Here is a 23,078-nt window from a genome sequence, read left to right on the forward strand (position 1 = left end):
AGAGGAAGAAAAATTCTGAAATATGATCCAAGAGCCTGATAAACCGGAAGAGTAGTCTTGTGGTGGGCTTGCAAAATACAAATCCAAAATATGCCTGTAGAGTTATTTTAATATTATATAATAGTCTCAATTTAAAATAACCCTAAAATAACACAATTATAATCTTGTGGACTGGGCCACTTACACAAAAGCACCTTGTTAGCTTGGATCATGTAACTTGGATCATGAGAAGTATTGCTTCACTCCCAGTCTTGCAGATGCATTGTCTCTGAATCTAGAGCTGCTCCTGTTTATGTGCTGGCAGGCTGACTCAGGCTGTTGCTCTCATGAGAGACGGTTTAAATCAAAATGGCTGATGTCAGGACACATGATGGCTTATGGTCATAGTTTCGTACCAGTGCCAACTTCTCTTTGGTTGCCCAGTATTGCTTCACATAATATGGAATAGTATGGACCTCCTCTTAATTGCCCAGGACAACCCGCTCTGATGCATTGTACTAATAGTGTCTGGTATTTATCAGTGGAGGAAAATGGAGGTAGCAATAAGAACCCCCCTCTATGCTGTTTGTTAGCCTGTCTAGCAGCTTCATCAACTTCACAGCAGCTGCCTTTCTTTGCAGCCATAAGATATTAATTACCCACAATCTTAAACTCTCTGCTAATCAGTGAGAAAGGATGTTGGGGATGCAGGAAGCATGTAAGAGAAAAATAGTGTTATTTGTGGCAGAGCCTGGAAAATGGAGAAGTTTGTTTTTTTTTTTTTAAGGGTGATATGATATTTTTGTGTGGTTTTGAATAAAGAATATTATTCCAACTATTTTTTTTTGAGATCAGTGTTATTTCTTTCCCTGTGGGATGTGTACATCAAGATCCTCCCATGAACTTCTGTGTGATAATGCCAAGTTTCCCCCTTGTTAGTTCTTACGTCCTTTCCTCCATATTCAAAAATGGTCCTATCAAAAGCCAGGCTACTTTAGATTACCCATTAATCCATGCATAAATATTAGGAATTCTGAATATATGGCAGTGAGCCAACAGCTTTGAACATGAAATAAAATGACAGCGTCAAGTCACTGGAAGGAGCAGCAGCAGCAACAGCAATTTGAGAACTGAATTGCAACAGATAGGAAGGAAACCCTGTTTGGGAGAAGAAAAGCACTTCCAAATTGCATAATATTATAATGTTGATTGTTGGTTTCAGTAAATAAAATTAATGTTGATTTCAGTTTCAGTAAGCTCTGTCTTTTGAGTCTGTTGTGTTATGATTTCACATGGCAGCATCGCAGCAAATGCTGTTAAGTCTTTTACAAGGACCATCAGTAGACTTCACTAGAGTAATTTTACCTGTTTACTTATCGTGGGATTATGTTAGCAGACACAATGTCCCTTCTGTATATGTACCTGGCTATCTGTGAATATACTGAAGATGATCCAGCCTCAGTAAGATTGTATCTTGCGAATCTCTTGTTGAACAGTCAGCTCCTTTTAAGCCCTTGCAAAAAATCATCTGTAAAACCAGAGGCTAGACTACCATATACTGTGTTTTACATGTTTGCAGCAAAAGTTCGTCATATATATTTCACAATTGGCTGTCTTAGATTAGTTACTTTATTTGTAGGTTATTTAGTGAGCTATAATTGGAATTTAATCTTGATCTAAACTGCTAATATTAGCAGCAGAGCTGGATAGGGGGAGGTTGAAGGATCTTTGTTGCTATTTTCTCTCCTGCATTTATAAAAACACCATTCCAGGATCATATTCTACCTATCGCTCAGTGTGGTATTCATACAGGTGTCAACAGGAGTTGTGTGGAAATTGGAGCTGATCTGTGGTCCCTATAATATAAGTGCAAATATCCGGTAAGCTAGGAATGAGTCTTTATGGTCAAAATTGTGTTTCTCTTACTGGAAGTGGGAATGCTTGCTCATCTTAGAAGCACCTGCCAAATGAATTGGCTTTGCATGATAGGAGCAGAATGATTGTGGTGTATGAGAAGCACAAAACATGAAAAGGAAAGAGGGGGGAAATCATAAACCATAGTTCAAAGGAAGGAAATTTTTCTTGTCTGGCTAGGCAAAACATAGCCAAGCATGTTTTTTAACAATTACTGTAGACAGGCATGCTGGCTGGTTCAAAAGCAGAGATTATTTTCATTGCTATGGCCACTGCTTTAATGCTGCCATACAGGGAGCAAACCAAGCTTTAACCCAGTTCAGGAGCTTGTGTACTACAAGCTAGTAAGCAGAAGGTGCGAGAATCTCTAAGTTAAGGTAGTAAAATCTTAGAAAAGGAAGATTGTCTCCATTTCTGTCCAACCCACGTGTTATGTTTTAGGATAACAAAATATCTCAACTTAAGGAAGACGGGGAAGACGACCGGCCTGGCTGAACGGGGAGCTCTTGCTGGGACTCAGGAAAAAAAGGAGAGTTTATCACCTTTGGAAGAAGGGGCAGGCAACTCAAGAAGAGTACAGGGATCTCGTTAGGTTGTGCAGAGAGGAAATTGAAAAGCAAAAGCCCAGCTAGAACGCAATCTGGCAACTGTCCTAAAAAACAACAAAAAAATGTTTTTACAAATACATTAATGACAAAAAGAGAGCCAAGGAGAATCTCCATGCTTTGTTGGATGCGGGGGCACCGAGGACGAGGATAAGGCTGAGGTACTTAACGCCTCTCTGCCTCAGTCTTTAATAGTCAGAGCAGTTATCCTCAGGGTACTCAGCCCCCTGAGCTGGAAGACAGGGACGGCGAGCAGGATAAACCCCCTATAAGCCAAGAGGAAGCAGATAACGACCTGCTACGCCACCTGGATGCTCACAAGTCTATGGGGCCACATGGGATCCACCCGAGGGTACTGAGGGAGCTGGCGGAGGAGCTTGCCAAGCCACTCTCCATCATTTACCAGCAGTCCTGGTTAACTGGGGAGGTCCCGGACGACTGGAGGCTTGCCAATGTGACGCCCATCTACAGAAAGGGCCGGAAGGAGGATCCAGGGAACTACAGGCCAGTCAGCCTGACCTCGGTGCCGGGGAAGATTATGGAGCGGTTCGTCTTGAGGGTGCTCAGGAGCCATGTGCGGGACAACCAGGGGATCAGGCCCAGCCAGCATGCGTTCATGGAAGGCAGGTCCTGCCTGACCAACCTGATCTCCTTCTATGACCAGGTGACCCACCTAGTGGATGAGGGAAAGGCTGTGGATGTGGTCTACCTGGACTTCAGCAAAGCCTTTGACACTGTCTCCCACGGCATTCTCCTAGAGAAGCTGGCGGCTCACGGCCTAGACAGGTGCACTCTTTGCTGGGTAAAAAACTGGCTGGACGGCCGAGCCCAGAGAGTTGTGGTGAACGGAGTTAAATCCAGTTGGCGGCCGGTCATGAGCGGTGTTCCCCAGGGCTCAGTTTTGGGGCTGGTCCTGTTCAATATCTTTATCAATGATCTGGACGAGGGGATCAAGTGCTCCCTCAGTAAGTTTGCAGATGACGCCAAGTTGGGCGGGAGTGTTGATCTGCTCGAGGGTAGGAAGGCTCTGCAGAGGGACCTGGACAGGCTGGATCGATGGGCTGAGGCCAACTGTATGAGGTTTAACAAGGCCAAGTGCCGGGTCCTGCACTTCGGCCACAACAACCCCAGGCAACGCTACAGGCTTGGGGAAGAGTGGCTGGAAAGCTGCCCGGAGGAAAAGGACCTGGGGGTGCTGGTTGACAGCCGGCTGAACATGAGCCGGCAGTGTGCCCAGGTCGCCAAGAAGGCCAATGGCATCCTGGCCTGTATCAGAAATAGTGTGGCCAGCAGGAGTAGGGAGGTGATCGTGCCCCCGTACTTGGCACTGGTGAGGCCGCACCTCGAATACTGTGTTCAGTTTTGGGCCCCTCACTACAAGAAGGACATTGAGGTGCTGGAGCGTGTCCAGAGGAGGGCAACGAAGCTGGTGAAGGGTCTGGAGCACAAGTCTTACGAGGAGCGGCTGAGGGAACTGGGACTGTTTAGCCTGGGGGAAAGGAGGCTGAGGGGAGACCTCATTGCGCTCTACCTGAAAGGAGGTTGTAGCGAGGTGGGTGTTGGTCTCCTCTGCCAAGTAACAAGCGATAGGATGAGAAGAAATGGCCTCAAGTTGCACCAAGGGAGGTTTAGATTGGACATGAGGAGAAATTTGTTTACTGAAAGAGTGGTCAGGCCTTGGAACAGGCTGCCCAGGGAAGTGGTTGAGTCACCATCCCTGGAAGTATTTAAAAGACATGTAGATGAGGCAGTTAGGGTCATGGTTTAGTGGGCATGGTGACGTTGAGTTGATGGTTGGACTCGATGATCTTAGAGGTTTTTTCCAACCTTAATGATTCTATGATTCTAATTCAGGAATACTTGTAAGTGGGTACTACTGAGATGAAATATCACAGTGGTACATAATCATGCAAAAACCTCTTCTTTCATGAACCCAGCAGTTATTTCATACATGTTTAGACACATCAATTCACTTCCCAGTAGGCTGAAGAAAGCAGTTTCTAATCCTTCTACAACTGCTGTTCTCCTCTATGGAGCTGCAGGGCTTTTCTGTGTGAAAAAGTTTGTGTGCAATAAGCAAAGGTGTGAATTTTTCAGCATACTGGCTGCTGTCCGCCAGTTTCCTTCTGTGGGCTCTTAGGTGTAAAGTGGTTCCCTCCACCTTCTGAAAGGAGCACATGGCTTTGCACAGGAATTCTTAATGCTTTGTTGCTCAAGTCATTATAGATGTGTTCTAAAGAACACATCTTGGTGTATCCTTCTCCCTTGTGCTATATATGGTCACCAAGTGGCTCAGACTGAGGAATTCATCCCAGATTTGAAACTCATCTAACAAAAGGAGTGGTTCATATTAACTCAGTTTAATTCCTTGATCCAGCTCACAGCAGTCCTGCACAAATATTTGTGCATTGCTGTTGAGATGGTAACACAATGACCGTGAGAAGAAAACTTTTTTTGGTGCCATCACTGTCTTAGGGTAGTTAAAAGTATTCATGCAACTACAGTCTAAGTGAATTCATATGGGAGTTAATGTGGAGTAGCAAGCATCCTGTGAATTCACATCCTAACTAAAAGCACGCATCTGTGTTCAGACACACCCTTGATGAAGATAGGATTACATTTAGAAAATTTTCCTTGGCGCTGTAATGTCTAGAAATGTAATTCCTTTATCAGCAAAACAAAGAGGTTGGGACTTTTTCTTCTCTGAACATAACCTAACCATGACGTTCCTGAAATATGCCTCCTCTTTTCTGTTCTCATCCATACTCATCTTCAGTCTTACCAAGTGCAGCCTTTTCTTAGATTTTACCTACTAAAATCAACCCCACCCAAATCTTTTCAAATTGTTGATGCCATTACATCAGTGGCTTGACCACCTCGCCTACTCTTTTTGAGTCATTACAGTATTTTATTATGCTGTTCATCAGGTTCAAAGTCATCAAATTAATACTCAGTATTGTGAGGCACCCTCTGTCTTTGGCGTGTTCTCTGTCCTTGCCAGTAACACTTGCTCCTGTCTCTTGTTTTCTCTCACAAATATCTCAGTGCCTTCCTTGTTTCACCCCATGTGTAGTGTCCTTGCCAGACTGGTTTACCGAGTTTGCTTCCTTCCATCCTTCAGCCCTCATGCCTGTTGTCTTTCTTATGAAGAGGAAGGGGTGAGACTTAACCTACAAGAAACTAAGATACTTGAAGATGCTTACATAGTATAATGCATGAACATACTACATTTTATACTGTCCTGTTTTCTCTTCTTTGTTCCTACTACTCCCATTACCTTTATGTTTATGAATCTCTCTCACTTGTGAAGAGGTCTTCTCAGGGCAGTGAAGCATTTTATGCATGCTTCTAAGCTAAATATCTGTCCTAAGTTCCTTTTCCTTCACCAATGCGCTGTTCATCTTGATGATGCAACTAGAAGCATTTCACTGATACCCATGTTTGCATCACACCAGTGCAAGTCCTTCAGGTAAGGACCTGCAAACCTGAAGTGTAGTTATGTGAACAAATTCTTGTGGGACAGAATAGTTCATTAGCTATTTTGGAAACTGCCCGGACTCTCATTGAAGCTAAATAAGCAGCAGCTTATTCTTCCTTTGTTGGTGGTATAAAGAGCCTTGCGTTTCTAGATACGTAAGGGCAGCTGAAGAGCCTTGAATCAATGCCCTCGTCTAGCTTGTGATAACATGTTCCCGTAACTATACTGTACAAGTCAGAAATACTGGGTGGGTTTGGGACTTTCAAGGAAGATAGAGTATTCCCCTTTTCATCTCTGTAGTCCTGTATCCACTACTCCCATAGAACATTTTGTTACTCATTCTTTTTCTTCCACTCTCCTCCATAGTTATTTACACATGGTGGAAAGAAGATTCAGGGAACTCCTGCCTTCCCTGGAGGTATTTCTGTTCTGTGTTCATGGTTCTCAGGTGCCTGCTGCAACATCTGCCTTCTCCCACAGCCCCTTCCCTCCAACATTGATGAGGTGAGTGTGCAAGGAAGATGGAGGTTTATAGAGGGAGCCAACAAACCACATAGACAAGAGGAAACTATCGTCATTCCTGTGCTGCGAGTTGATTCCCCTCTTTCTCTGTCCCAGATGCGTCTTGCGTTATTCTTTTTCTCCAGTTGGAGATAGCGGGGCACAGTGTGGGCACAGCAAGTGGATGCAAGGAGAGACTCTGATTGTTGTTAACAGCCCCATTTGCCATCTTCTTCCTGTTTCTCCAGCTCCCAGGTGCTGTCCTGTCTGTCTCACACTGTTTACAGATGCTAATTCTTCCAGCTTAAGCTGCTCCCTGGGCAGTATCAATAAGGATTAAAGTTAAAGGGGTTCTGTCATATTTGTTTTCCATCTTCTTGTCCCTATGCTCCAGTCAAGTGCTCTTCTCATCCACCTTTGCAATAGCCCTGACCTTTGAACCAAAGGACTCCTAAGTCTAAAGGCCTGGAGTCAAATATTTGCCAGTTTTGAGTTTGCAGTTGAAAAGCAAAGTGATTTTTCCAGCAATATTCCCCATTGCTCAAGTGCCTTCTTGAAGCTGGCAGCATAGGATTGATCTTGATTACTTAAACCAAGTTAAAGATTGCACTAGTCTCCACTGACATTTCACACTGGGAGTGCTATCTTGAGTTAGCTATTTTGAAATTACATTTTTTTTAATCTTTGAGTGAGACCACATATATTCTAACTTTTGGTGTATTTCCTTCACTTGAGACTGAAAGATTTTGCAGTGTCCACCCCGTGCTTGGCGTGCAGCATATATGCCTGCATGTTGCCATTTCAGCCACAATGTTGAGATCAACTATACTAATGCTGCTGCTCTTCTCTAGACCTGTAACTTTTTTTTTTACCTTTTCCTATTTTGCTGACTTTGTATAAGGCTTCTTTTCATTCATACATTTCATGCAGTGAGTGAATTGTATTACCCAATCTGCATTGGGCATGTCTCTTGCATAGGTGAGCTACACCCACCCAGAAATTGTTCTGATTCATTCAAGCTGTAGGTGAGCTGCCAGTAGGAGCTCAATTTCCAGGACTAGCTGGCTGAGTGAGCTTTGAAGGCCATATCCAGCTCAGGACTTCACATTTACCAGGTAAATGGATCAGTCATGTCTAAGCATTCAGCTTTCCCAAGATACTAATGTTCTCTTTAGATTGAGGCTCATGAAAAAGATTTCTGGCACAAAGTCTTCTCTTCTACCTTCTGACTGTACCAGAATCAAAACTACTCAGATCTATGGTATTATTACACAAACTTACCAGGTGGTTGAGAGGTTCCCCTTGACTTTTGGAAAAGTACCAAACCTAAGTATTCAGCACTGGTGTAGGTATCATAGAATCATTAAGGTTGGAAAAGACCTCTAAGATCATCGAGTCCAACCGTCAACCCAACACCACCATGCCCACTATACCATGTCCCTAAGCGCCTCATCTACACGTCTTTTAAATACTTCCAGGGATGGAGACTCAACCGCTTCCCTGGGCAGCCTGTTCCAAGGCCTGATCACTCTTTCAGTAAAGAAATGTTTCCTCATGTCCAATCTAAACCTCACCTAGCGCAACTTGAGGCCATTTCCTCTTGTCCTGTCACTAGTCACTTGGCAGAGGAGACCAACACCCACCTTGCTACAACCTCCTTTCAGGTAGTTGTAGAGTGCGATGACGTCTCCCCTCAGCCTCCTTTCCCCCAGGCTAAACAGTCCCAGTTCCCTCAGCCGCTCCTCATAAGACTTGTGCTCCAGACCCTTCACCAGCTTCGTTGCCCTTCTCTGGACACGCTCCAGCACCTCCATGTCCTTCTTGTAGTGAGGGGCCCAAAACTGAACACAGTATTCGAGGTGCGGCCTCACCAGTGCCGAGTACAGGGGCACGATCACCTCCCTACTCCTGCTGGCCACACTGTTTCTGATACAGGCCAGGATGCTGTTGGCCTTCTTGGCCACCTGGACACACTGCCGGCTCATGTTCAGCCGGCTGTCAACCAGCACCCCCAGGTCCTTTTCCTCTGGGCAGCTTTCCAGCCACTCTTCCCCAAGCCTGTAGCGTTGCATGGAGTTGCTGTGACCCAAGTGCAGGACCCGGCACTTGGCCTTGTTGAACCTCATACAGTGGCTTCAGCCCATCGATCCAGCCTGTCCAGGTCCCTCTGCAGAGCCTTCCTACCCTCGAGCAGATCAACACTCCCGCCCAACTTGGTGTCATCTGCAAACTTACTGAGGGAGCACTCAATCCCCTCGTCCAAATCGTTGGTAAAGATATTGAAGAAGACCGGCCCCAAAACTGAGCCCTGGGGAACACCACTCGTAACCAGCCGCCAACTGGATTTAACTCCGTTCACCACAACTCTCTGGGCTCGGCCGTCCAGCCAGTTTTTTACCCAGCGAAGAGTGCACCTGTCTAAGCCGTGAGCCGCCAGCTTCTCTAGGAGAATGCTGTGGGAGACAGTGTCAAAGGCTTTACTGAAGTCCAGGTAGACCACATCCACAGCCTTTCCCTCATCCACTAGGTGGGTCACCTGGTCATAGAAGGACATCAGGTTGGTCAGGCAGGACCTGTCTTCCATGAACGCGTGCTGGCTGGGCCTGATCCCCTGGTTGTCCCGCACATGGCTTGCAAGAGCCCTCAAGACGAACCGCTCCATAATCTTCCCCGGCAGTGAGGTCAGGCTGACCAGCCTGTAGTTCCCCAGATCCTCCTTCTGGCCCTTCTTGTAGATGGGCGTCACATTGGCGAGCCTCCAGTCGTCCGGGACCTCCCCAGTTAACCAGGACTGCTGGTAAATGACGGAGATTGGCTTGGCAAGCTCCTCCACCAGCTCCCTCAGTACTCTCAGGTGGATCCTATTGTGTTGTAGACTTGTGTCAGCTGGATAAGCACCAGAATAAGTGGTAACTGACACTGCTCTGTTTACTATTCCTTCTGTCGCCAATTGCTCATGTGGATTTGCTTGAATTGCCATATTTGACTGAATTTCCATATTTCACTGAATTGCCATTTTTGATTTTGTGATTGTCCAGCTGGCAACAGCTGCTGCCAGCAGCTGTGAGTTAGCAAGGTGTACCCAAGTCCATGTAGTTCTGCACTCTTCAGCCTCAGTCATTTCTACTTCTATGTCTGGGAAGTTTCTATGATGTTGCGTGATGTGGGGGCAAACTTTTTGCTCAGACTCCTCACTGTTAGAAGAAAAGCTCACGTGAGCAGGGTGAAATATAAGTCTTGTGGTTGGTGCATGAGTCTCATCCAGAATTGTCTTGTGTTACCAAGATTGCTCATCTGGATAGCATATCCCCTGTAGGTTGATCTGGGTTGGCTTCAGGTGCCAAAGTCTGTGAGCCCAGCTGTTAAGATGTAACAAGCAAGCACTTATGCTAATGACAGGGTATGGTTAGTAAATCCTGATAACTAGTGGTCCTTTCCAGAGTGTTTATGGAGGAAGATGGTCTCTGCTTATTCCCTCAGTGAAGAGATAGAATCATATCACAGCCTGTTGCACATCCCACAGTAATGCTTCTCTTCCTGAATCTCACTTCCTGCCAGTGATGTTTTGGAGCCCGCTAGGCAATTTGAAGGTTTCTGGCTGTGTGTCAATCAAGAAAACTGAGCAAAATACTAAACTTCCATATAATTAGAGCATCAATATAGCTGTATGACCAGCTGACTTCCCTTTTTATGTTGGAGAAGGCCAGAACTTGCCAGAGTGTGTTCTAGGAACACGTGCTCCATGGGTAGATAACACAAAGAAACAGGCCGACTAAATGCTGATTGGCACACTCTTGGCACCAAATACAGGTTCAAGCTACTTAACAAGGCTGCTGTTTTTCTCAGAGCCTCCCTCCTTCTGATACTGGAGAATGTTTCTAGTCAATTTTTTAGGAGAGTTGAATACTTTCAAATCTCTCCATGTTGCTCTCACGCAATGGACATGTTCTCCCATTCTGTCCTTTCAGTTGTTTATCTGATGGTCTTCATGACTTCAGAGTGCTAATATCGTAAAGGAAATTTAATACTTCCTTGAACATCTGTCCTTTGAAAGTTCTTGTCTTTGGTCCAGAAACAAGAGTATTCTCTGTACTCTTACTGACCTTAGAGGCCTTTTGGAAAACCTGTACTTCAGTGATTTCAGGCATGTTGAGCAGTATAAGGGTACCAATATAAATGTTGTAGTTTATGATTCATAGTTGCCAGTAGTCAGAGGTTTCCGTTCCTTCATCCACCTTTCAACCTCAACCATTTAGGGTTAGACAGGTGTGACTTCTATGGTATTGATATCACAGAGTATTGCATTCCAGGGAACTGTATACAAGCTGTTCAGGAAAAAGACTGCTTAATGACTCTTGACCTGAGTTGCATTCTTTTGTGTGGTAGTCAGGCCACCTCACTTACATTTCCTGCATTTTGTGGTTGGATAAGACCATGAGCAGTTCAGGTTCATGCTTCTCAGTCTGTACGATCTCCTGAGTCTTTGTGAAAGAGTTGGTGACCGTAACTGCTTGCCTTTGTCTTCTGCAGTTCTGTCTTTCTCCTATTTGCTTTAATAATTAGCTAATAAAAAGAGAGTTAAGGATGCAAATTCTTCAGTCTCTATGGTTCTCAGAAAAGGGAGATTGTCACAAGCTTTTAATGGATATCCAGAACTTCCCTTCTCAGATCTAGGGTGTTCATGAGGGTAAGTACATTGTTACTCATGTCGGCTTGCTTACTGCCAGACAAACATTGCTCATTTACTGTTGTGGTGCAGCTCATGACTTCTTGATTGATGTACAGTGGGAAAGGCTGCCTTATCCTTTCTTGATTATGTGGTAGTTAATAGCACTAAAAAGTCTACTAGATGTATATATCTGGCTGGGTGACCGATTTCTCTTTTTGGTACATTTATCATTCCAGTTCCTCTCTAGTGCCTCAACAGTGATTTTTTTGAGATTCCTACTGGAACTGATGGAAGCTGGACCTTTCCCTAATTCAGCCAAGGTCTACTTGACTGCCGTTTTACCCATTATTACCAGTTAGCTGTTTCTCAGGTTCTCTGACCATGTTTTTTAAGATGTTCACAGCAGGGTCAGCTCTGAGGTCAGACCAAGCTGCTCAGGGTTTCATCCAGTCTTGAAACCCCCAGAGATGGAGACTGCACAACCTCTGTGGGCAACCTATGCCAGTGCCCGAGTATCCAGTCTGAACCTCTCGTTTCAAATTGTGCCTGTTGTCTCTTGTCCTCCTGTTACACAACAACTGTAAAGAGCCCAGCTCCATCTGCTCAATGACCTCCCCGTAGGCACTGGGAAGCTGCTGTTAGGTCCCCCCAAAGCCATCTCTGCTCCAGGCTGAACCAGCCCAGCTCCCCCAGCCTCTCCTCACAGGGCAAGTGTTCCAGCCCCCACCGTTTTGGTGGCCTCTGCTGAAGTTGCTCCAGTTTGTCAATGTCTTTCTTGTACTGGGGGATCCCAAACTGAATGCAGTATTCTGGATGCAGTCTAATGAGTGCTGAGTAAAGGGGGGTAATCACTTCCTTCAATCTACTGGCTGTGCTGTTGACACAGCCCAGGATGCTGTTGGCCCTCTTTGCTGCCAGGGCACACTTATCTCACGTTCAGCTTGCTGCCTACCAGGACCAGGAGTTCTTGGGGTTCACAAGACTGTGTGGTTGCGAAGAGCTCTTCCTTCTGAGGTGCAGGACCTTGCATTTGTCCTTGTTAAATTTTTTAAGGTTTTGTATTGGCTCATTCCTCCAGCCTGTCTAAAGGCAGCCCTGCCCTCCAATGTATCAAGTGGTCCATCTCCCCCTGCTCCCTCCCCTGCCCAATTGGGTATCATTTACAAACTTCATGAGCAAGTGCTGTTAAGCACTACAGGTCTCAGGATAGATTCTTGCAAAACTCCACTTTTCCTGGCCTCCAGGTAGAGTACAACCCATTAACCACTACCTCTGAGCCTGAGTATCCAAGCCATTTTTTGTCCATCTAGTTGTCCAAGCACGCAGACCTTAATGTCGTAACTTTGATAGAAGAATATCACAGGAGACAGTGTCAAATGCCCTTCTAAAAAAGAGATAAATGATATCCACTACTTTCCTATTTTCCACAAATTCAATGATTTTATCACAGAAGGCAACAAGGTCAATCAGACATGATTTACACCATGGTGTACCCACTGGTGACTACATGCTGACTGTCACAGTCACTTTCTTCTTATTCTTGTACCCAGGAATTTGTTTCAAGAGGACTTGCTCCTTGATTTTCTCAGGAACAGAAGTGAGATTGATTGGCCTGTAGTAACCTAGATTGTTCTTTTGACCTTTTCTGAAGATGGCTGCAATATTTGCCTTCAGTCATCTGGGGATCTCAAATGATGACATTGATGCATTGACTGGCATGATTTTTAAAATACGATAGAAAGCAGCCTTGCAAGGGCATAGGCCATTTCTCTCATATCCTTGGATACAGTATGTCTTGTCCCATGGTCTCTGGTGGGGCTGAGTTCTGCAGATAGTCACTGACTGGATCATCATCTACTGCTACTAACTCTTCTCCTCCTTGAACCCTGCCTGTAAGCACAGAGGCATCGGAGACCTTGTCAATGAAGACTGAAGCAAGGAAAGCAATGAGTAACTCCGCTTTACCTGTTTCTCTTGTCACTAAATCACCCACCCATTCAGCAACAGGCCCACGCTTTCCTTGTTCAGCCTTCTATTACTAATGTAACATTAGAAGTCCTTCTTGTTGCCCTTGACATCCTTGCAAGTCTCAACTGGAGCTGAGCTTTGGCTTTCCTGACACCATCCCTACATGCCTAGGCAGTGTTTTTAAATTTCTCTTTTACAGCCTGTCCCTGCTTCCATGTCCTGTATGCTGCCTTTTTGCACTGGAGCTCATCCAAGCCATCTTGATACATTTACTTGTCTTCCTGAATATCAGGATGGACTGTTCTTACCCTTGGAGGATGCTGTTCTTTGCTGGCATCTCCACTGGTGCTGAGCCACAGGCTCTCACCCAGCCAGTCGCCCATCCCATAGAACAGCTCCATACATCTGAGCTGCTCCTTTACAGAGATAGCACACCCCCTCCTTGTCTTTCCTAAAGTGTGTATCTGTCCACTGCAGCACTCCAGTTGTGTGAGCCATCCCACCACACCTCAGTTGCTCCAACAATGTTGTAGTTGTGTGGCCACACATGGAGCTCTTATTTCTCCTACTTGTTTCCCAGGCTGCATGCATTTGTGTACATACACTAGAGGTGGACTCCTTCTGCCTTTTTTTATACTTTCTTGAGGTTTCTGTTGTACCTGTTATCCTGCACTCTTTTCTTTCCACCCCCGTACAACCCTTCCTCACTTGACTACAGGTTGTAATCTCACTTTTCCAATGTTCCTAATATAAAGCTTTTCTCACCAGATTGGCCAGGTTTTTGGCAAAGATGCTTTTTCTCCACTTTGTCAGGTGGATCCCATCTCTCCCTAGCAGTGCTCAACCATCAGAGAGGATCCTGTGGTCATAAAAGCCAAATCTTTGTTATTAACCCCAGTTGCAATACAAGGTATTGATCTGCAAGATCCATCTGTTCCTCGTTCACTGGAAGCCGCCTGGGTCTCCATGCCTTTGACTTCCCCCTGAACCATGTTGCTCTTGATACACTCCTGATCAAGAAATAAAAGTAACAACAGGAATGCTTCAACTGATATGACACATACCAAACAGGAGGAGAGGAGAGGAGAGGAGAGGTGAGAGCACTCTCCTAGTGGACACTGGTCAGGGAAGCTTTCTGGTCTCAAGTAACAAAGCACGAGTATATCCATGGTTGTGTACTACACCTCTCACATAGTATTGCCTGTTGGTATGTAAGATTGATTGTTTTGCAATGAAGGCATGTCCTAAATGATTTTTCCATGAACCTTAATGGAAATGTGGTGGATAGAATCCATTTTTCCTTGATGACAATTAGGTGTTTTAAGCATAAGAGCACACTTTTTTTCGGTCTCTGATTTAAGACAGTGCTTAAGCACAGGCAGCCTTAATGAACTTAAGTAGGAATTTCTGTTGAAATGCAATTTTTCACTCTTATTTTTAGGTATTTCAAATTATTGCGAAAGATACCGTGAAGGTATGAGACTTGTTCTCAACACCTTTGGACCAGTTCCAGAATTTTCAGGTGAAATTGAGCAGAAAATCAATCAGGTAAATATGGAGTTGATAAATGCAGTGACATTCAGAACAAAGAATATTAGCTTTTATTTTAACATTTGTACCATTTCAGTTTACTGTTAGAGGTATCAGTAGTCTGTATTTCTTGTATGAACGTGTACTTTGAATGAAAAGATCAGTACAGAATGCATATAAGTCCCTTCTCAAAACACTTTGACATACGTCAAGGGAAAGTGATCTAGCAGCTGAGTAACATTATTGCTTGAGGAGTCAACTGCTAACAACTATGGGTTATTGACATTAAATCCTCCACACTATTTCTTACCACTTCTGTCCTGTGTCCTCTACCATAATATGCACAGCTCCAAGCTTCCTTTCCTACCTGACTTTTCTCCCTGTGTCTTCCTCCTACTCCACGTTCCTGCATAAACTCTTTAGCTTTTTTCTTCTTGGTTTTTTTTTCTTGTTTTGGTATACTTTACAAACTAGAGCTCCAGTCTGTAACACGTGCAAATACACGTTTAAGTTAAGCATATGAGCAGTCCGGTAAGGTTACTTTCATGTTTAAAGACCAGATGTGTTTAAGTGCTGTGCTGGATTGGGACCCAGTTTGTCTATTAACATTTCTAAGCCAAAACAATTTGTTTATATTCACTATATAGGCTTTTTTTTTATGATCATAGGAATTAACTGAAGTATCATTATTTCCTAACTCTGCCTTTTCATAGTTGCCTTTTTTTAATGCTTTGCTAAAGGACACGTGTATGTGTTGAATCGTTCTTGATTAGCTGTCAGATTAATTCCATATATGGAAGCTCTCTGTCTGGAAGACAGCATTTTTGTTCCTTTTTTTTTGTTCCTATTTATACAATTTCAACATCAGCTATGTTAAAAAGGAAGAAGATTCTTTTATGCTTAAACAACATAGACTGCTTATAATAACAATCAATAATAATTGTGGAGTTATTCACAATTAGAAGCTTTTGATTAGTATGAAACAGTTCGGGTTTCTTTATGGAAAGCTGGATTCCCCTTCAACGTCTGTTTCTGTGTCGCTTTATTATCTTTGGTCTTCAATACCAAAGATGGGTTTGCAAGAATTCTCTTAGAGTAAAACATTAAACAGTTCTTATCTTACTCCTCTGTCCCTCCTCCTGACATTTCCTGGAGTGACTGCAACGTGCCAATCATTGGTAGCAGGTCCAGGTTTTATCCAGTTTCTCAACACTTGCCTTTTAAACCTAAGACCTCAGGTGCTTTTTTGGCAAAGATGACCTTGTGATCTCTACCTGCATTCTCAGGACAGCTTTTTTTCTTTGAAAGAAAATCTGTTACAATGTACTAGCCAGCCAGAGCTTACTACCTCTTATTCTCCTTTCAGTGATACTGATTTAACTGGCATTTCTAAGACAACTCCAATTAGGCACTTGGAAATACTTTTTTTTTTCATTTTGTTTTAAATATCGTTTTTGCATGCTAACTTGTTCAGACTTCTACCTTTGTGTCCTCAAATAGTGCTGTACTTTCTCTCCCCCATATTCCAATAAACAACAAAAATAATAATTCTGGGTTTGTCATGTGTCTTCCTCTGTCATTTCAATTATAACTGGCGCTCCTAAGACAAAATGTTTTTAATAAACATGGTATCTGTCATTACATTTATTAGGAGCCAGAAGAAAGATCACAGCTTTAAACACGCATACACAGGAATTTGGTTTAGAGCACATTTTTAGCCACATAAATGGCCAGGTTGCCTCCTTCCTATTTAATAAAAGGTTATTATCAAAGAGACTAGACAGTGGCTGTGTGGGGCAAACCGAGAGAAGAGGCTGATGCTTTGATGTTTCTGACGTTGCCACATTCAGGCCAACCTTCTCTAAGTGGGAGCACTTTTCTTCTCGTACTGGCTCATTTCCAGTCATGTAAAGAATTAGTGGCCTATTGCTTGTGAGAGACTAAATTACAGTTTGTGCAGATGGTTACTTAGTCTGACACAGGGAAAGCAGGAAAACAATGCTGGTGAGAAACTTTTTACTCAGAACGTGGGATTTAATCATCTTAAATTTTCTGTTCCAGGCAATGTCTGAAAAAATTCCAGTTGTTCCAAAAGTCCTGGATGCCAGGAGAAGATGGAGAGATGAATGTCTCACTGGTCTTGCCAAACTGAAAAAACAAATGAAATCTGACTGAGGTGCACCTGGTCTAACAGGAGAGACCAAATGAAGAGCAGATCTTCAAAAAAAGTGGAAATTTTTGGTCATGCAGAAGAGGAGACTGAATGTGCAACCAATGATATGCACAAATATAGAGACCAATGAAACGTTTGGTCCAAATTTGTCATGACATAATTCGTGAATGACTGGAAACAGTTATTAAAAAGTTCAGTTAAAATTTATCAAATGATTATATAAATGCATTAAATGTGTAAACATTAAGTAGCTTTACCAATATTAATATTGTGCAATGCTGGAATACAATCATGTTTTAAACAATGCATTTTTCAGCTTGCTTAGCGCTTGAACAATATTTGCTTATGCAGGGATCTGAAATAGACAAACATCAGCTGTTTGTCACTGGAGAAAATAAGCCCTCACCTGCCAATCACTGTGACAAAGAGGTTAATTTGTAAAGCACTGACTGTAGATAGGAGAAGGTTGGGTTGAGCAAAGAGTAGATTTTGCTGGCTGGTGAGCTGAGACCTTAACAGCAGTAAGGGTCACTTCAACTTAGCTTTGTAACTGTTCCACAATGTAGGGGAAAGAATTATTCCTCCTTTCCCTCCCTTTGGCACTTCTGTACCTGTATGATGATCTAAATGAGTAAATAGAGCAGAATTCCCCCGTCATCCCCTACCCCTGGTTCTGTAAGACTTACCAGAGACCTACTCGGTCTTTGGGACTGTGCACTTGATACCCCATGGCTTTGCTTCCAGCTTATGTCAGATGTTTGATGCTGGCCTTTGGCATTGCTGCATAAATATGTGCCCCATTTTAAGACTTGCCTATGAGAAATAAGAGATTTTGATTTAATAGCTAGTTTGGGAGGCGGTATGGTGTAGTGGATCGGTCTGGACTTTCTTCCAGGCTACTCCATGACCGTCTGAGTGATCTTGGGAAGCCAGTTCACCTCTCTGTTGCCATGTCTATTTTGTACATTATCTGAAGCAAGGAGTGCTTCTTTAGGAGTCAGCTGTACTGAATTTAACAGCTGTAGCTGAAGGGACCCCAGGTATCTGCTATTTTGCTCCCCCACAGAGGGAAAGATGCAGTGGCTTAGATGTAGCATTTATGCTTTACTGCTGCCCTTCCTACAGGAGAGACAACATCTCCACATACAAGGAGCAGTATACACCTGGAAGCAGTAATATCCTCAGTTGCTGCGGTGGCCTGTTTTGGTCCACAGCAGACAAAGTGTTATTATGAATGTATGTACCATGTAATAAAGTTGGACTTTGATCTTAGCTGGAACCTTGGGGCAGTATTGTTATGCAGATAGTAAGAATAACTTGAAATAGCACATTGCACTCACACTGCTTGAGTTAAGCATTTCTGAATTTGTGCTGGCTGGTCATGTAACTTCAGTCACTGCACAGATGCAGAAGTGTTAAGCTGTCATTTTGCTGATGCTCAGCTCAGGGGCATTTCAAATCTTGTTTTTTACAGAGGGTGCAGCACACAAACAAGTTACTGAAACCTAATTAGTTGCCATTTTGAGCTGAACAGCAGAAATGTCTGCGTGAACATACCAATACCACTTATTTCTGCCTAGGTCACAGTAAAAGAGACCTAAGATAAATTGTGTCACTTGACATAAGTGGTGGGCCAAGAACACATCTCTGGATCTGAAACATGGGTTGGGAGGCATAATGCACAGGCATTGGCCTGTGCTCCTTTATGATCAGTGGAGAGAAAAGAAAATTTGTAAGCTTAATTTATTTCATCCCAATATAGACTTAAAATTGTCAGGTTTCTTCTATTGCTTTTTATTGCCACAGCGACTGGCTCAACCTGCATTTAGACATCTGAAATTGGGGAGGTCAATCCTCACTTAATAATGCCTTATTAAGCAACAGTAAATTAATTATGTGGCTGATTTCCTCATTTTATGTATGTTTTTGTATTTCAGACAAGGCCACAGAAGGTTCCAATTACTTTCAAGATTAGACCTGTTTTTCTATGAGCATATGAAATTGTCATAACTAATTAGCTTGCATTGCTTCTGTTTATTCTGAGAGATTTTAAAACTTGATCACGTCATCAAATATTTGCCTCCATCTTTATTATTTGCTTATGAATAAAATATTTTAATGAGGAAGGTATTAACTTCTGTGCTCCAGTGTGATACTGTAGTGGTAGCACTATATAATGTGTCTTTAGAAACCAATGCCCTGGTAAAATAAGTTGTGGAAGTCAATGGGAGTAAATGGACAAGAAATAACGTGCATTCTCCTACAGTCCATGTGTTGGTGACCACCTGCTGCAGATGCAGGGCCTTGCCATGAGGGAATGGTTTTCTGTGGGTGGAAAAGCACTCTGGAGAGTGCCAGAGCACTTCTATGCGGTGAGCAGCTCCTTCGCAGGGTCTGGCATACAGCAGAGCTCTCCTTGGAGCACCAGGTCCCACCCGGGTTCACAGCTACAAATTGGGGGGAGATGGTTGAAAACAAATATATTTTAGCTGACATTTGCTTAGGATCTGAAGCACACAAAATTATTAGTTGGTAAATGCAACAACAACTGGAAAACATTAGGAAAAGGTGGCTAAAGGAATGAGATGGGCTGCCCTCGTCCCAGAGACCTGTACCCTCTTTGCAGTTAATCCCCTTTACTCATCGGTCTTTAGACTGTGTCTGAATCCTGCGCCCAGCCTGGGGCTCCCCGGTACAAGACAGACATTGGACAAATGGTAGGGGAGGCCCCCGAGGTGGTGAGGCTGGGCACTGGTCCTGCGAGGAGAGGCTGGGGGAGCTGGCCTTGTCCAGCCTGGAGTAGAGACGGCTTCAGGAGGACCTACCAGCAGCCCCCAGTGCCTGTGGGGAGGGCATCGAGGAGACAGAGCCAGGCTCTCTAAAGTGGGGCTGGGTGAGAAGATGGAGACAATGGACATAAGCTGAAACACAAGAGTTTCAGCCTGGATGTAGGGAGACACTTTTTCCCCCATGAGGTTAGTCGGGCAGAGGCACAGGTTGCCCGCAGAAGTGGTGCAGTCTCCGTCCTCGGAGGTTTTCAGCTCCTGACTGGATGAAACCCTGAGCAGCCTGGTCTGACCTCAGAGCTGAGCCTGCCGTGAGCGGGAGGTTGGAGCAGAGGCCTCCTGAGCTCCCTCCCAGCCCGCATTAGCCTCATTCCAAGTTTGGTTTGATTTTGGCCTATTTTGTACCAGAAATGTTGCTCTGGTTTAAGTAAATTAACTCCAAAGAATGTGTATAGATTACTTCAAATTGTCACATATGTTGAGGACTTCTTAACCTAAATCGTAAATGAAATTTAGGATGGTGTGAATGGATGTAAATAAATCTGCATTCAGGTTTTTCCCTGCATTTTCCTGGGAAGATTAACATAATACCATTAAATTGGCACAAGATAAAGAATCCCTTACAGAAAATTCTGAGCCACCAAAAATTCCCCTGTTGTTGGTCCCCAGGGCCACCCTCCTGGTGACGGACAGATGCTGCATTCACCTTGTCCAGCACCTCCACTGCTTGGGGCTGCTGGCAGGAGCAGGGTTTGCCGGGAGGGGAGGGTTCCCCTGTCTCTCTCTCCCATCCTCTCTCCCTTTTCACTTTTTTCCTTTACTTCTCCCTCTTGGTTCTCGGCTTCTCATAATAGTCCATCACTAACTTCTTCCAGGGTACTTAGCCAACAATTTGAACAGAACTGCTAATAGGTTTGCTAACTGGAGAGAGAAGAATCCCTCTAGGGAGCAACTTGTCAGACTGAACTGCTTGTAAGATACAAATCCCAATTCTGTTGAATTAATTGGTTTCATTTTTTTCTTCAAATTTGTCTTACTCCTTTTATTCCATTACTTTTTCTCCTCAAATGCAATAGACTTCTTGGGATACATTGCATCTGGTATTTTATGAGGACTCTTTCGGAATTAACACCAGCAGTCCTATAAAGTTGCAGAACTACGCAGAGGTGGTCAAATATTTATTTTGTTTTATTGTCAGCAGAAGGAGCAATAGTTGCTTGAGTGTTCAAGCAACTATTTTATGGTAAACTGAGATATTTTGGAAGAATTTATCTTGTGGTTTCTTTTTTACACAATTGTGTATTTTAAAATCCTGTATTATTTTTAATCATTACACCTATAGAATTTTCTAAACCCCTATCTTTGTTGCACTGTGTTTTTCTCTGTTTTCCAGTTTGATATTCATTGTTTTCCTTACTATGTGTACTTTACTATTAGTTACTGCTGCTTATTGGAAGCAGAGTCCAATGTGTTCTTACCAAAGCCCTTGATTTAATGCTGCTGGAAATCAAACCACCTCTCAGGGCAGATGCAGGGAAATCTTGCTTCACTGAGGGAAGTCCAGTATCTCTGTTTCCTAAATCTCTGAGTGTAATGGAAGTAGTTCGCAGCTTGCAAAGCAGCCGTGTGAATTTACTTTCCCGATTCTGTAGTTATTCTTCTGTTGAGTCATGATAATAGTTTGAAAGTTAAAATGTGAGTATTTTCTGGTTGCCATATTGTCTAATTGGAATGGTATTAAGAAATTGCGTTATCCTATCTATACCATCTTTTAGGCAAAAATCAACTGTGCTTCTTTAGGGAAGAAGGATCGTGCTTGTGGTGCTTGTTATAAAACCAGGAAAAATCACTTTGAGACAAAATGATGTCATTGGCAGACTCAGTTTTTCAAAAGAAAGATGAGATACGCTGCCAGTGCCTGCATGTTTACATGACAGGATTGCACTGCCGTAGCATGGAGTTACAAAGAGGTCTTTGAGAGCACGTAACTGTGGTACCCTTGCAGAGATGGAGGTACAGAGGATGGGAGCCCTCCATGAGAAGAGGAGCCTGGCAGATGTGAGCCTAGCAATTAGTGTAAGTGTCAGTAGGAAAAACAAATGGTCTTTTGCTTTCAACAGCCTACCAGGCCCAAAGGGAATGTTTCGCAAATTAATTTGGATCTAGTTACGAGTAAACAAGTGTAAATGAATATGTTTGCTCTAGCTGCCCGCTGATCTGCTCCCGTTCCCCCAAGCTCCAGTCGTGCTGGCAGGGTAGCCCTCCGCTCGCCCTGCGCCTTCCATTTTCTGTGTGTGCGCGCGCGTGTGTGCGCGCATGCTATTGCAAATCAGTCAAAGTGAGCGGAAAGACAAAAACTGACCCTAGGGGAAAACGCACATTTGATTTGGTAAGGCTTTGTATCAAGCCAACGGCCAAGGATTTCTTTCCATTCTCTTCTGTGATTTCAAAAAGGGAAAGGAACTCCTCCCTTCAGCGTGTTATTATTCAGAGTTAGAGATGCAGCTTGAGGGCATGCCGCTTAGAGAGAGTTACCCATTGATTGGTATTTCTTATAGTTCATTTTTCAGGTAGAACTTTCTTCTCCCCAATGAGTTTTTCCTTTTATTGTACAACTTTAATTTGGAAGAACCACTTGACTATCGAATACAAGCTAATATTCATATGTGAATACTGATAAATACTGATTTTTATAATAAGGAATAGCAGAGAGACAAGAGCTTAAATCTGGTGTATGCATTTAAATGTGTGCACTTAATCATGCAAGAGCAATATTCAAATGGCAAGATTTAGCTGCGTATCTTAATATTCATAAAGGCTTAAGCATTACTTGCAGCACATGTTGGGAGCAGACCAGTAGCAAAGCTTGATTCCTCACTGTGACATCCCTACAAAGCTGCCCATTGGGAAGAGTCAGTACCCACATCCTCCGCTGCCGCGTGTGATGCCATAAGGCGCAGAGCCGTGGCTACACAGACCTCTCGCTTCTTTTATAAACGGGAGGTCAGAAAAGAAACTAGCAATTGAAATAGCAAATGCTGTCATATCAATAGTTTCATAAGAATTGGGGAAAAAAGACGCTAGAGTGCCCTAACTTGGAGCTTCTTTGAGGCGAAACAGGGCAACCTTGAATGTTTGACCCCCAGAATTTGCTTTGAAGCTGCGGTTTGCACATGCTGGTATGTTGTGAAACACTGCAAGGATGGTTTCAGCTGGCTCCGACTGCAAGCCGCTGCAAGTGAAGCCATGAACAAATGCAGCTGGACTGGCAGTTTTTTGTATACAGCTCATCAAAAATTGGTCCAATGTCATCCTGGCTGTGAGGAAAAGCCTGCACCACTCCTATGGGAGCAGAGCGAATTTCAAGGAGAGCTGTTGGTAAGGGCACTGTTTCCACAAAATTCAGTGGACTTTTTGAAATACATCAAAGTGCCTTGTTTTCTAGTTTGCTGGAAAACAGCATGGCTTATTTTCT

The 23,078-nt window shown here is 43.7% G+C and overlaps 1 protein-coding gene across 2 annotated transcripts in view; it reads left to right on the forward strand.

Annotated features, from left to right (window-relative positions):
• Window positions 1-18,951, forward strand: part of CRYL1 (crystallin lambda 1) — a 67,631-nt gene extending 48,680 nt beyond the window's left edge. For both annotated transcript variants that reach the window (XM_075139950.1, XM_075139951.1), the window contains 2 exons: window positions 14,556-14,662; window positions 16,706-18,951. In XM_075139950.1, the coding sequence (XP_074996051.1) occupies window positions 14,556-14,662; window positions 16,706-16,819 (221 nt within the window). In that variant the 3' untranslated portion in view covers window positions 16,820-18,951. The remainder of the gene's footprint in view (window positions 1-14,555; window positions 14,663-16,705) is intronic.
• Window positions 18,952-23,078: the final 4,127 nt, after the last annotated feature.

Source organism: Calonectris borealis, chromosome 1 (assembly GCF_964195595.1).
Source record: "Calonectris borealis chromosome 1, bCalBor7.hap1.2, whole genome shotgun sequence".
Classification (NCBI taxonomy): Eukaryota; Metazoa; Chordata; class Aves; order Procellariiformes; family Procellariidae; genus Calonectris; species Calonectris borealis.